Source organism: Labeo rohita, chromosome 1, assembly GCF_022985175.1.
Source record: "Labeo rohita strain BAU-BD-2019 chromosome 1, IGBB_LRoh.1.0, whole genome shotgun sequence".
Taxonomy (NCBI): domain Eukaryota; kingdom Metazoa; phylum Chordata; class Actinopteri; order Cypriniformes; family Cyprinidae; genus Labeo; species Labeo rohita.
The window spans coordinates 27,890,640-27,906,293 of record NC_066869.1 but is presented as its reverse complement, the minus strand read 5'-3'; the positions used below and the strand labels follow the sequence as shown (position 1 = coordinate 27,906,293).

The window sequence follows — 15,654 nt, the reverse complement described above, 5'->3', positions numbered from 1 at the left end:
GTCTTCCATACTATAAACTTTAAATAGAACGTTGAAGCTCCATATCAGTACCTCAACCTTAAGAGGTTTCAGTTTCTCAAGAATAAGCTTGTCATGCAGGATTCCTGTTGGAAGCTTACAGTATAGCAAGCCGGTGCAGGCTAGCAACAGTGTGGGTTAGCCAGACTCTATCCAGTCGCATTGAAGCCTTTCTTGCTGTTAGTTTTACACTGTACGAAATCTACTAGATTCAAAACCCCCTTTTAAGTATACTAAACGTATGAAAAATTGTTGAATCAGTCTAATGTTTAAAGTTTGGCTGTGCTTTCATCAAAACTCAAAAACAGTAATGTTTTTAACTTGTGGGTCCAAGTTCAAAGAGTGTGTATTTTAAGTTAAACTAAGCATTCATATTACATAATAGAGATGTAGAACTTTATTAGTTTGTGTAACCTATCAGTTATCAGTGTATGTGTTTGTTGAGCAAACTAAAAAGGTTATAGAGTTACTTCTATTCACGAAAACAAGCCTTAAGTCCATCCATTCCATTTATTGGAATGGAAGAGACTTCACTTAAGAGAACACTAATTACTGTAATGGTAACTCACTATAACACATCTGTTATAACAAAACATAATCAAAAACACTACACAGAGCTATGACTTTATAAAACTTTTATTTTATGCCTTTTTTATTATTATTATTTATGCCATCTTAAAGGAGAAGTCCACTTACAAAACTAAGATTCACATATAATGTACTCATCCCCTTGTCATCCAAGATGTACATGTCTTTTCTTCTTTAGTCGTAAAAAAATAGTTCATATAATGTTCATATAATGGACTGATATGGTGCCCTGATTTTGAACTTCCAAAATGCGGTTTAAATGCAGCTTCAAACGATCCCAAATGCAGTTGTAAAACGATTCCAGCCAAGAAAGAAGGGTTTTATCTAGCGTAACGATCGGTTATTTTAATAAAGATAATACAATTTATATACTTTTTAATGCCAAACACTCATCTTGTCTTACTGTGCCTGGACTGTTTTTGTTGTGGTTCATGACAGTTAGGGTATGTCGAAAAAGTCCCATCTCATGTTCTCCATCAACTTCAAAATCGTCCTATATTGCTGTTTTACCTTTTTTGTTAAGGGTGTTTGATCTTCTTTGTTCACTTTGCAAAGACTGGGTCAGTACTTCTGCAGCGATGTAGGATGATTTTGAAATGATTTTTGAACATACCCTAACCGTCTTGAGCCACAATACAAAGAGTTCAGGGAGAGAAAGGCAAGACGAGCGTTTGAGATTAAAAAGTATTTAAATTGTATATTTTTTAATGAAAATAACCGATCGTTTTGTTAGGTAAGACCCTTCTTCCTCGGCTGGGATCGTTTTCAACCTCATTTGGGATTGTTTGAATCCACATTTAAACTGCCTTTTGGAAGTTCAAAATCAGGGCACCATACCAGTCCAATATATGGAGAAAAATGGTGAAATGTTTTCCTCAAAAAACGTAATTTCTTTACAACTGAAGAAAGACAGACGTGAACATCTTGGATGACAAGGGGTGAGTACATTATATGTGAATCTTTGTTTTGGAAGTGGACTTCTCCTTTAAGTCCCCATACTTCTAAAACCACATAAAATTCTAAATTTCTTATACTACATGGCATAAAAATGAGTTTTTTTGGACCAGATATGTAATGTAGTGCTATTTCCAAGAAACAACGATCTTTGTCATATGTGTGATTTACTGTACAAGGAAATTGCTTTGTGGTTTAGGGGAAAATGTTTCTCATAGCATTTTGAGAGGCTATCTCCTGTATAAAAATGGATAGCAGGCATCCAAAGTGTATACTATAGCATTAGGCCCAGCATAAATAATCCAATTTGCAGGGCTTTTTGTGGGATGGTAGAGATTTACGGCCTATGACGAATGATTTAAGCTTCTATCTGAATGCTCTTATCGTTAAATTGTCATTAAAATAATGAGGAAATAATTGTAAGAACTCACTTTTTTTCTTGGATTTTGCTCTGATTTAGTTCATGGCAGAAGAGAGACTGAATGTGGATAATATGGCACAGGTGTTCTTTTGTTGACTAAAGGTCAAATACAGCTTGAAATGTCTAGTGATTTTAAGGTGTTTGATATCACAGTAAGGCTAAATGCAGCTCAGTGAAGGTTATCCCAGCCCACCAGTATAAAGTCAGATGAGATGGCACACTATTACTAAAACACGGATTTTCTAGTAAAAGGCTGAAAATGTGCTTTACTGAGACTTGCTTTTTAAAAGAACCTTTACAGCCTTTATAAAGACCTGAAAACAGTTTACCGAGAATATCCAATACAACACTTAATGACTTGAGTAAGGTATTCATTAATGATTCAAAATAAGGTCAGTGTCTCATAATCATGGCTATTGCCAGATAATGGTTAAGGTTGGTAATTGAAAAGTAAAGGCTACTCCCATATCTAGATAAAGAGGCATCTGCCACCCAAAATGGGAGTGATCCCGCTATTTAGAAAACTGGAAATATATAAAACATAATGTAAATTATGGATACTTGTTAAACTGGTTGTTTGTACCATGTTGAAAAAATGAAGCTGTTGAAAAAATGTTAATTGAAATTTGTACACTGATGCACAGCAGTGCACAGCAGTTTTATAGTAAATGCTTAACAACAGCCTAAAAGAGAGGAATGAGTACTAAAACCTGAAAATGTGTTAGTATTTGTGCACTTACAGTTCCATAGCCTTGAAATCAATTTGCTCAGGATATTCTCACTTCATATATTTCAAAAATGTTAAAGATGTTATGCTCAACCAACTGAAGAGGTGGTGCAACCAAAAATCAAAGGTTCATCATTCTCGAAGAAAAGGGTGCAACATACACTTCTAATGAAACAAAATAAGCTTAAACTTTAAACGCAAGTGTTGTTTTTCTGCCATCCTCAGGTTTGAGGATGTTATTCTTCAACATAAAATTTGTAACATATGGAAGCCCGTTTCCACCAGGTTTACATCTCACAATTCTGACTTTTTTCTCAAAATTGCATGATACAAATTCGCAATTCTGACTTTTTTTTTCTCAGAACTGGAAGATATAAACTCAGAATTCTGAGAAATGAAGTCAGAATTGGGTGATATGAACACGCAATTGCAAGTTATTAACTCAGAATTGCAAAATATAACATTTATATCTCGCAATTCAAATTTTATAACATGCAATTGTGAGGTAAGTTTTCCCCCCTTCAAAATTGGACTTTATAACTTGCAATTTTGATATCTCACAGTTCTGAGAGAAAAAAAAAAGTCAGAATTGCGAGAAATATACTCGCAGTTGTGAGGGGAAAAAACTACAAACTTGCATTTGGGTGATTTTTTTTGTATGTTTAAACTTTTTTTATCTCACAATTCTGACTTTATTGTTTGCAGTTGTGAGTTTATATCACTCAATTCTGAGAAAAAAAGTCAGAATTGGGAGATTAAAAAGTCGCAATAACCTTTTTTGTATGTTTTATTCAGTGGTGGAAATGGGCTTCCGTAGCAAAACTATTCATCAATAGTTTTTTGATGAAAACATTTTAGGAATTTTCTCCACATAGTGGACTTCTATGGTGCCCGTGAGTTTGAACTTCCAAAATGCAGTTTGCAGCTTCAAAGGACTTTAAACGATCCCAGCTAAGGAAGAAGGGTCTTATCTAGTGAAACGATTGGTTAATTAAAAAAAAAAAAAAAAAAATAATAATAATAATAATACATTCTACATTTTCTAACCTCAAATGCTCATCTTGTGTAGCTCTGCATGAACTCTGTGTATTCCGGGTCATGACAGTTAGGGTATGTCGAAAAACTCCCATCTCATTTTCTCCTCCAACTTCAGAATCATCCTACATCACTGTTTTTTTTTTTTTTTTTTTTTGTAAAGGGTGTTTGACCCTCTTTGCGCATTCACTTTGTAAACACTGGGTCGGTAGTTCTGCAACAATCTAGGATGATTTTAAAGTTGGAGGAAAAAATGAGATGGGAGTTTTTCGACCTACCCTAACTGTATTGACCCGGAGTTCACGCAGAGCTAGACAAGACGAGCATTTGAGGTTAAAATGTATAAATATATATATATATATATATATATATATATATATATATATATATATACATATATATAAAAATAACTGATCGTTTCTCTGGATAAGACACTTCCTTCTTTGGCTGGGATTGTTTAGAGCCCTTTGAAGCTGCATTTAAACTGCATTTTGGAAGTTCAAACTCACAGGCACCACTGAAGTCCACTATATGGAGAAAAATCCTGAAATGCTTTCCTCAAGAAACATAATTTCTTTACGAAAGACATGAACATCTTGGATGACAAGGGGGTGAGTAAATTATCTGTACATTTTTGTTCTGGAAGTGAACTTCTTCTTTAAGCGTTTATTTGGTTGCTAACAAATGTCATCGTGCCAAACAGGAAAACAGTTTGAATCCAGTCAAAAACAACAGCAAAAAAATGTGTGATGGTGGCATGTCGTCATGCAATTGTGGTGTAGTTTGTTTAGCTTTTTACATTTTGTGATTGCATTTAGTCTTTAGATTTTTAATGCAAATTTGTGAAGTTCAATCATTTAGGTTAAGAACCATGAATTTTTATTGGTTACAGAGATTATTTTCTGTAGAAGCCCCAAAGGCAATGGAAATATCTTGTTTGGCTTTTTGTCAAGAGAACCAGAATACTTCATCCCCACACCAATCTATTATGAAATTTACGAGCAATGAGATATATTACTGGGAATAATTGTGATTATCATTTCAAATAAATTTAATTTGTGTTAATTTGCGATAAAATGGCTGTAACAAACAACCGCTAAAGCTCTGAATAAAGAAAATTTGAACTTTGAGCTATGCAAGCTATGCTCTAAGATGACATTGTGTGAGATGCATATGAATTATATGCTGAGAATGTAAAATATTCACTAAGCTGTAGGGTGGGTTTACCACATTATTTAGTGACAGCAGGAAGTGTAATCTGTTAAATGCTTTCACAAAGTGCATTTACTCTAAAGCCATGTGTGGTTTATTCTAAAAGAGAGGGATTCATATTTCTTGTTTTATTATTGTTTCAGAGCTTCATTGTCACTGTATCAGTCCTTCAATGCACCAAAGAATTTAATATATAAGAACACAAAGAAAGGATAGGCCTTGATGGAAATTTCCAACTTTAGTCATTCATATTTTATTATTTTTTTCACTATGTAATATACTTATATTTTCATTTGTTTTATGTTTTCTCAAAACGTGATTCATATCATGACTTTCCCTTGGTTTATGCACACACATGGTTGTTGTTGGCTAGTCAGATAAACTGTGGCTCACTCACAGTCACAAATTATTTGATTAAGGCACAAAAGTATATTTCAGAGGGATTATTTTGTAAGTATCCATCCATATCAATTTTTTTAGAACCTGACTTTGCATATTAATCATGCCTTTGTTATAATTCCACACTGCAGTTCTATACAAAATGCATGATTAGATCCATCTCTTGAACTTAAAATGATGGAGCACACATAACTCCACCACAAGCAGATTTTAGATTTATTAAGACAGACCATCCTTGCATATAAATTTGCTGTTGCTTTTGTTTTGTGGAGATTTTGCCATCTTTTGTTGATTTATTTTAAAATGTGGTGATTTGGTTATTAGTCTTGAAAGTAAAAATATTTTCCATGGCTGTTTGAAATGTTTATTTCTTAAGAAATATTATTAAATATTGTTCCTTGGTCTGTATTTAATTTAATTTATGAAATAAACTGTGCCATTTTTAAGTAGTTGGGTATTAACATATTGGTGGAAGATAAAAAAAAAAAGAAAAATAAAGAGGAAGAATTAAGGAAAAAATAAAGGAAAGACACTGCACTAAAAGTTTTAGCACCCCAACCCAAACAAGTTATATGTCCATGCGTTAATTTCGATAGAATAGATAGATTCTGAAAGTTCTCTTATTATGAACCCCAACTGGAAAAAGCCATAGCTATTATGTCACTTTGAGTATCATTGTCATTAATGCCTTGCTGACACATCTAAAAGTAAAGCAATTATTGTTTAGTTAATATTCAGTCTCCTCAGCTGACCAGTTTGTAAGACCTGAATGAACATGTTTTGTTTTTGTTTTTTTTAAGAAGTTAAGCATAAACAAAAACTTGTTATAAAAGGTGTCTGGTAAGCATTTGCAATGCATATTGCAAAATATATATGAATCCTATTGAGGAGATCATTTTCAGTCATAGTCATGTTCAAGTGTTTACATGCTTAGTTTATTATTATTATTATTATTGATTGGGTTATTTCAGGTCAACACCACTCCTACACCACTCCTTTCAATCCAGTCAGAATTTCAGGTCATTCAGATTGAGCTCATTCAGATCGATTGAGGTTTACATGAAGGATTTTCAATCTAATCAAGCCATCAATCCTAATACTAACTGATTATTTGGGTGCTTGTAAACATAGCCCATCAAAGAAGGTCAATAGTGAAGCATTAGTGTCTGTCATGTTGTATTGTATAGTGACTTTGATTTCTTAATTTTTTTTTAATTTCACAACAACATCGGCTGGATCTTCACATCTTCCCGGCTGGATAAGATTCCACTGTAACAGGCAGGAAACATGATCTAATAATGTGTCATCAAGTGTCATGCTTCACACGTTACCAGTCTCGTTCCCTCCCTTCTGACAGCCAAGGCATTTGTTTTCCTCCATGCTTGTGTAACCATGTCAACTCGGTGGTCTCTGAACAAAGATTCCTTGTGTGAGGTAAATGTGTTAAATGCCAACATTCCATGTCAGTTATTCCATCAGTATCGTAGCTCGTAACTCATCACAATGGCAGTACAAGGAAATGTAGGTCGTCTGTAACTATCCTGTTACAAAGCAGAGCTTTACTGGTGTTCAGTACATCATTAATCATTTTGCTTCTAATTCTGTTTCTTGACTTGTTTCCTGTAAGATAACTTTGTCTTAAGACATTTGCACTTGCTGTACGTGGAAAAAGAGCCACGAGTCTCAGTTCATTCTCTGAAATTCATTGATAAATATTTGTAGATATGTCAGCGCACTATCCACAAGACTATTGGCACTGACACCAAATGTTTTTGAATTTTTATCAGATATCATACTGAAAGATCTCAAACTAAGGTGTGTTTTCCGTACAATGACGTAACTCCCTGATTAATCACCGTAGTATGTTGCATTGTTGTGGAAACAAACAATTCATGACTGTTTCCTGAACATGGTCACATCTCTGTCATTTGAACCACATTAGTTTAACAATATAGGGCCTTTGTTAATGACATCAGACGCATGTAGTGGCGTAATAACTTATGCTGTTTAATTGATTCAAGATTTCTGAGATGCTGCTGTGTTGAACAAGGCACCTGATGACTAATTAACTTTTTCCCCTGTCATTTTGCTTTATTTGATGTTTAATTCATCGTGGGTTCCCTCTTAGCATCATACTCCAGGGTGCATCCCGTAGGCGTGCACATGTGCACTCTTCAAAAACAGCACTGAGGACGTGCAAAAATATATTGATTAAAATGCATATATTTAGGTAGAATGGAAGATATAGATTGTACTGTATGTTAGCCTGCGTATTGTGCACAAGAGCATCATTTATGTAAGTCCACATATCTTACTATAACAAGAAACTATGCTTCTAACCACAGGTCAAGAGAAGTAGTTCCAACCAAGTAATTTTGTGACGCTGTTCGCGAATGTTCGTTTGAACTATGGTTTTGGGAAACACTGAATCGTTGGTATGTTGGTAACAAAACAACAGACTTGCGACCAGTTGGCTAACTCTGCTTTTGGGAAACACACCCCTGAAAGATTATTTCTGGAAGACATTTATTTGCATTACATATTTTTATATTATAAATATACAGTGGCATGGGAAAGTTTGGGAATCCCTTGCAGAATCTGTGAAAACGTGAATAATTCTAACTAAATAATAGAGATTATACAAAATGTATGTTATTTTTTTTTTATTTAGTACTGTCCTGAGTAAGATATTTTACATAAAAGATGTTTACATATAGTCCACAAGACAAAGAAAAATAGAAGTTATTAAAATAACCCCCTTGAAAAGTTTGGAAACCCTTGGTTCTTAATACTGTGTGTGTTTAACTGGATGAGCTATGAGTGTTTTTTTTTTTTGTTGTTGTTCATGAGTCTCTTGTTTGCTCTGAACAGTTAAACTACGCACTTCAGAAAACTCCTCCAGGTCCTGCAGATTCTTAAATTTCCCAGCATCTTGTGCATATTTGAACCCTTGCTAGCAGTAACTGTATGTTTTTGAGATCCGTCTTTTCACACTGAGGACAATTGAGGGACTCAAACACAACTGTTAAAAAAGGTTTAAACACGCACTGATGCTCCAGAAGGAAACACACTGCGTTAAGAGCCGGGGGTGAAAACTTTTGTACAGGATGAGGATGTCCAAATTTTCTTATTTTGTTGAAATATCTTTTTTTTTTTCCATTTAGTACTACCCTTCGGAAGCAACAGAAGATACTTGCATATTTCCCAAAAGACAAATTAAATGCAAATTGCCTTGATCTTCAAGTTCAGAAAGTTTTCACCCCCTGGCTCTTAATGCATCGTGTATCCTTCTGGTGCATCAGTCATGCCTATAAAGCTTTTACAAATTTAATGTTACCATACCAAAAAAAAAAAAAAATCAAAGCAAATTTATCAATTGAATATTGATCAATTGAAATTAAAAGTATGAAAAGTATTAAAAAGTACATTTGAACACTAGTATAAATCAAAGTCTATGATTTCTCATTTACAGTTGTTTTTTTTTTTTTTTTGTTTTTTTTTCGCGATAACATCCATCAAAATGTCAAGAGTGTTTGTTCTGTCTCAGGTGTCTAGGTAAAAATTCTTTCTCAAGCCAAAGCTAGGTTAAACAAATAAAACAAAATCCTCTCTGCGGTGTCTTGCAGCTCCTTTATCCACTTCATGCCCCTTAAACCCAAACAACTGCCACTCCACGACTGTGTTTTTCCAGCTCTTGACCTGAGTGCTAATAGTAGACACAGTGTACACCAACTCCTCACGTGCACATTTCTGGGCATGTCTGTCAGATTGTTTTTTTTTTTTTTCCACGATGCTTTAAGGTTATGTTTGGTTTCATCAAGCATTAGTTAAGCATTTAGTGTGAGGCTTAGGTCTAAGAGCATATAATAGGATGTATTGGTCTAAATAGCCTGTCGAGTTGTCTCCTATAGGTATTGACCTGTCAGGCTTGTAACAGCTATCCGGTGAGACTGAGTAGCTTGTAATTTGGTGGGTGGTTCAAGGTGCCCTGCTCTTTCAGCTTGAGAGCTCTCTCTGTCGCCATTGATCATATGTGTGTAGCGTAAGATCTATTACCCAGTGAAACCCGTGTCCCCGTACAGTAGAAATCAAAGACTTCTTTGAGACGGGTCGTCTTTGAGAGTTTTACTCTCCATGCTCCGAGTGCCATTCATCTGTGGACAACAGATCTCTGTGGAGAGACCAAACACAAACATGCTCAGATAATGTTTAAAAAGTGGGATAAAACATTCGTCACAAAAAGAATTTATAGATTTGATGGTTTCCTTTGGACATTGGGAAGAAAAACGGAGCAAAGATGAATACATTTACCTCCGTTTTTAAGGATGGCTTAAAGTGTTCATTTATTTTGCTTTCATTGTGGATGAAGAAAGTATTTTAACATTGATTTCTGCATTGTAGCCATTCTCCTTATGTCAATATTGAACATTGTTTCAGGTACAGGAACCTTTGGAAGGGTTTTTCTGGTGAAGGATAAAAAGACAAGAGGTTTCTTTGCTCTGAAAGCAATGAAAATCCCAGATGTGATTCGTCTGAAGCAGGAGCAGCACGTACATAATGAGAAAGAGGTTCTGACGGAGGTGAACCATCCTTTCCTTGTCAGACTGTAAGTGAACACTACACAACATTAACATATAGGCTACTGTTATACACTATCTCATAAATAGGGCTGTCAACGATTAATCGCGATTAATCGCATACAAAATAAAAGTTTAAGTTTGCCTAATATATGTGTGTGTACTGTGTGTAATAATTATGTATATGTAAATACACACAAATTTATGTGTATATATATGAGAAATATGTTATTAATATACAAAATGATTTTATTTCTATATAATATAAATTATATAAAAATTATAATAAATACATATGCTTGTAAATATTTCTGAAATATATACATGAATGTGTTTGTATTTATATATACATAATAATTATACACAGTACACACACATATATTAGACAAACTCAAACTTTTATTTTGTATGCGATCAATCACGATTAATCGCGATTAATCGTTGACAGCCCTACTCATAAACATACAGTAGGTTATGATCTGTAAAAACATTTCAGTGTGCTTCATAAACATTTAAACATATTTAACCAAACATATCAGTATCAAATGTTGTTTGACCTTCCACAATCACTTGAGTCAATTTGTTACACTTAAAATGCGATATGGACAAGTGTCTGTGAATATACATTCTCTTGTTGATTATTCTCTTGATATTGTAATTGCGATTATTAATTACGATTATCACAATTTATTTTGATAATATTTGAGTGTTGTTTTGAATAGCTTTATACCATTGTTTGAAGCAACTGCATGTCACATTTTTATATATAGTTTCCTTAAATTGAAAAAAAGTAAAAATGTAAAAATTAAAACAATGAGGAAAAAAAAAAACTTAAGATAACCTGTAGGAAAAATATTCTCTCTCTCTCTCTCTTTCTCTCTCTCTCTCACACACACACACACACACACACACACACACACATCTTAAGAAACCAGAATAATGTAAGTGGATTTTTTTTTTTTTTTTTGGTAATTGTGCCTTTGAACGCTTACATAATTGTGGCATCTGTAATTGTAGCCACGATTAGAAATTCGATTAATTGTGCAGCCCTAATAGAACTACTACTACTAATATTAAATTGTTATTAAAACATTTTTTAAAGGAATATTTACCAGAAAAATGTAAACCCACAACACAGTATTTCTTTTTTTTTTAAATAAAATTTGTTGCTTTTGATTATTAAAATGTAATAAAACTAATTAAAATGGAATCCAGAAAATTAATGGAAAACACAGAATTTGGTGAAAAAAAACATAAAACTAAAGTTGAGAAAAAAAAAAAAAAAACATTTTATAGCGCCTTCATTTTTTTAATTAAACTGCTGTAAAATTGTGTAAGTTTCATGATTTCAATTAATTAGACATGATTTTTGATTCATGAAATTAAATTTAAACCATTAAAACAGTCTATGTTACTAAATAAATAAATAAAATGAAAACAAATGAAATACAAAAAAATGTTAAATTTGGGAAGAGAATAAAATAAACATTTTTAAATTTTAATAGGGTCCTAATAAAGATATTTCATAGTTTTATTTATTTATTTTATTTGTTTGTGTGTTTGTTGATTTTTAATTTTTTTGAAGTTGGAAAACCTAGATATATGAGATTCATCTAATTTGAAAAGTATGATTTATAAACCTTGCGAAGTCTAAAAGATTATACAAGCTTATAACTCCATGGGCTTTTTATAATGAATATAGATCTTTTTTTTTTTTTTTTTTTTTTTTTTTTTTTTTTTTAATCTCATTTATATTATTATGTCAAGCTTTTATTTATTTTATCAGGTAAATTTTTTTTAAGCTTATTCAGTAACTCTCTAAAAAAAACTGAAAAATCACGGGGCCTTTGAATATATTTTTGAGCAATGTGGGGCCTTGAAGACAAGAAGTTGAGAACCACTGTACTATATTATGATTATGATATTGACATTATGACATGACCTCAGCCTGCTATAGAGTTCATACTGTAATTATTGGTTGTTTACATACAAGCAAATTTTTATGCTTTTGTAATGTACGTCCACATTTTTTGTATATTTTCTTACGTTGTATAGGTTATTTGTCAACCATATGACAAGTATAAATGGGTATATGTAACTGCTGCACAACCAAATCATATGTAACACATATAATGTGGACCTTTTTCAGGTTCTGGACGCACCATGATGATCGTTTCCTGTACATGCTGATGGAATATGTGAACGGCGGTGAACTCTTCAGCTATTTACGCAGCCGAGGACGTTTCAGCAACAGCACAGGAATGTTTTATTCAGCTGAAATCGTCTGTGCCATTGAATACCTCCACTCCAAAGAAATAGTCTACAGAGACCTGAAACCAGAGAATATACTGCTGGACAGTGAAGGGCACATTCGTTTGACAGATTTCGGGTTTGCTAAAAAGCTCTCAGAAAGGTATGTTGGCAGTTGGTTATCTACAAAAACAACAGTGTAGTTTTCAAAAATGTGTGCACACACAAGTCTTTTTAGCAGCCATAGAGTCTTCAGTGTCACATGATCTTTCAGCCATTTTTTTTGGTGTACCTTTTTTTTTTTTTTGGTTTACCTTTTTTTTTTTTTTTTGGACTATTATCCACAGTGGACAATCATCCAAACTATCTATCTATCTATCTATCTATCTATCTATCTATCTATCTATCTATCTATCTATCTATCTATCTATCTATCTATCTATCTATCTGTCTGTCTGTCTGTCTGTCTGTCTGTCTATCTATCTATCTACCATCCAAGATGTTCATGTCTTTCTTTCTCTTTCTTTCTTCAGTCCTAAAGAAATTATGTTTTTTAAGGGAAACATTTCAGCATTTTTACCCATATAATGGACTGCTATGGTGCCCCGATTTTGAACTTCCAAAATTCAGTTTAAATGCGGCTTCAAACGATCCCAGATGCGATTGTAAATGATCTCAGCCGAGAAAGAAGGGTCTTATCTAGCGTAACGATCGGTTATTTCAATAAACATTATATAATTTATATACTTTTTTAATGGCAAACACTGGTCTTGTCGTACTCTGCCTGGACTGTTTTTTTCCGGTTCATGACAGTTAGGGTATGTCGAAAAACTCCCATCTCATGTTCTCCCTCAACTTCGAAATTGTCCTATATTGCTGTTTTAGCTTTTTTGTTAAGGGTGTTTGATCTTCTTTGCATGTTCACTTTGCAGAGACTGAATCGGAACTTCTGCAGTGATGTAGGATGATTTTGAAATGATTTTTGAAGTTGAGTTAGAAAATACGATTGGAGATTTTCGACATACCCTAACTGTCTTGAGGCAGAATACACAGAGTTCAGGGAGAGAAAGGCAAGATGAGCATTTGAGATTAAAAAATATTTAATTTTTTAAAATGTAAATAACCGATCGTTTCGCTAGATAAGACCCTTCTTTCTCGGCTGGGATCGTTTACAACCGCCTTTGGGATTGTTTGAAGCCCTATTTAAACTGCCTTTTGAAAGTTCAAAATCGGGGCACCATAGCAGTCCATTATAGGGAGAAAAATGCAGAAATGTTTTCTTCAAAAAACATAATTTCTTTCCAACTAAAGACAGAAAAACATGAACATTTTGGATGACAAGGGGGTGAGTACATTATATGTGAATCTTTGTGTTGGAAGTGGACTTCTCCTTTAAGTAGGATCTAATATTTGGTCTCTAAAAATAGCATTGGTGCATTCCTACCTGAAACAGCCAACATATAATGAAATTTGACTGCAGATATCACACTATTTTTCTGTTGACTTCTCAGCTGATGTATTATTACGCTGAAGTGTACTCATTTCCCCTTAATACACTCCTACACAGATCTGTTGTGAAATCTTTTGAAGTTATTTTTAAATACATAAACCAGGGAGAGAGAGATAGCTGAGCAGCAGTTATCTGAAGTGTGTGTCCTTGAAGATTAAAGTTGATTTTAAGATTGGATTAGGCACGCTGCAGATTTTTACCTTCGCTCCATGGCATTGTAACATTCCTAGTGTTTTCATTGTCAAACAAAATGTAAACCATTAGACCTGCTTTGAAATTCTGCAGGGATCAAATTAAGCGTTCCATGGAGTTTTTCAGAATCTTAACCGATGTTAGTGAATGCAGTAACGAACCACCACATCACTCTTCGTCCTTCGAAATATCTAACTTGAATGCCTTCATTCACTATACAGTGTGACTCCCACTACAAAAGACATGTAGGACTGCTTCTCTGAGGGTATTACAGCTCTCCTAATATGAGAGTCTTTAACAAAAAAAGGCTTAGCTTGGCCCCCTAGAGCATCCATCAACCCACCGTTATTAATTCTGAATGAGTGCAGCCAATGAACCATGGACCAATTTAAGAGTAACCTTGCTGAAATTGAAAGTCCCTCTGGTTGTGCCCCCTGATAGTATCATTCAAATAACAAAAAAGAACGAGATTGTGTGTGTGTGTGTGTTTGTATGTGTGTGTATATCCATCTGCAGTGCAGAGTACTGCAGTGCTTTTTCAGAGCAATCCTTGACCCCTCTGATGTGTAAGCATAATAGGTCACAATTCTGTTTCTCTGTGCATGAGAAAAGACCCCAGAACATCGGGGGTTCTGATTCTGATGTGCAAGTGACCCACATATAGAAACTGAAAGCACTGCCTCTGGTCCAATGGAGAAGACAACTGTCCCTGCAAGCAACAGCTTTGGCTTTTTCAGTCTGAGTAGATAACGTCTGCACAGATTGTCATGTGGCAACAATGCCACCTGGTGGCTATATTGCATTTGGCTTTACGTTCAGAGATATTATTCCTTGATCAATTGTCATTTGAAGCACCCGTACTGTTAAAATAAGGACTTGGTCCTAAATCTGGCGTCAGGGTGTTTTTTGAGTTATATAATTGTTATAATTTTGAGTTATACAGTTGAGGTCAAAAGTTTCCATACACCATGTGGAATCTCAAAAATGTTAATTTTATCAAAATAAGAGGGATCATACAAAATGCATATTATTTTTTTATGTAGTACTGACCTTAAAATATATATTTTACATAAAAGATGTTTACATATCGTCCACAAGAGAAAATAATAGTTGAATTTATAAAAATGACGCCATTCAAAAGTTTACATGCACTTGATTCCTAATACTGCGTTTTTACCTGATTCATCCAGCTCTGTTTTGTTTAGTGATAGTAGTTCATGAGTCTCTTGTTTGTCCTGAACAGTTAAACTGCCCGCTGTTCTTCGAAAAAATCCTTCAGATCCCACAAATGATGTATGATGTTATTCTGCATTTTTGTGAATTTGAACCCTTGATCCATCTTTTCACACCATTACAGAAGGTTCAAAAGCTCACTGATGCTTCAGAAGGAACCGCAATGCATTAAGAGCTGGGGGGGGGTGGAAAAAAAAAAAAAAAAAAAAAAAAAAGTCAGTACTAAATAAGAAAAAATAACATGCATTTTGTATGATCCGTCTTATTTTGGTCAAATAATTAACATTTTGCAGATTCTACAAGGTGTATGTACACTTCAACTGTAAATAAATTATTTTAGGCAGCATTAGGGCATTTTTCATCTGTTTTTCTTTTATCATCTTTTCAGAGTGTCTGCTCAAGATGAGTGCTTATTATTGTGTCAGAGTTACTGATGAATTGCAGGGCTCTTATCGTGGTTGTGTTTGGGGGCGAAGGAGGGAACTTGTCAAACTGTAGCTGCACAGCTTCAAGTGGCCAATCAAAAAGACAAATATAA

General features: G+C 34.0%; 1 protein-coding gene across 1 annotated transcript in view; it reads left to right on the top strand.

Annotated features, from left to right (window-relative positions):
• Positions 1–15,654, top strand: part of prkx (protein kinase X-linked) — a 46,183-nt gene that overhangs the window by 3,244 nt on the left and 27,285 nt on the right. The window contains exons 2-3 of the mRNA XM_051113439.1: positions 9,792–9,960; positions 12,081–12,344. Of these exons, the coding sequence (XP_050969396.1) occupies positions 9,792–9,960; positions 12,081–12,344 (433 nt within the window). The remainder of the gene's footprint in view (positions 1–9,791; positions 9,961–12,080; positions 12,345–15,654) is intronic.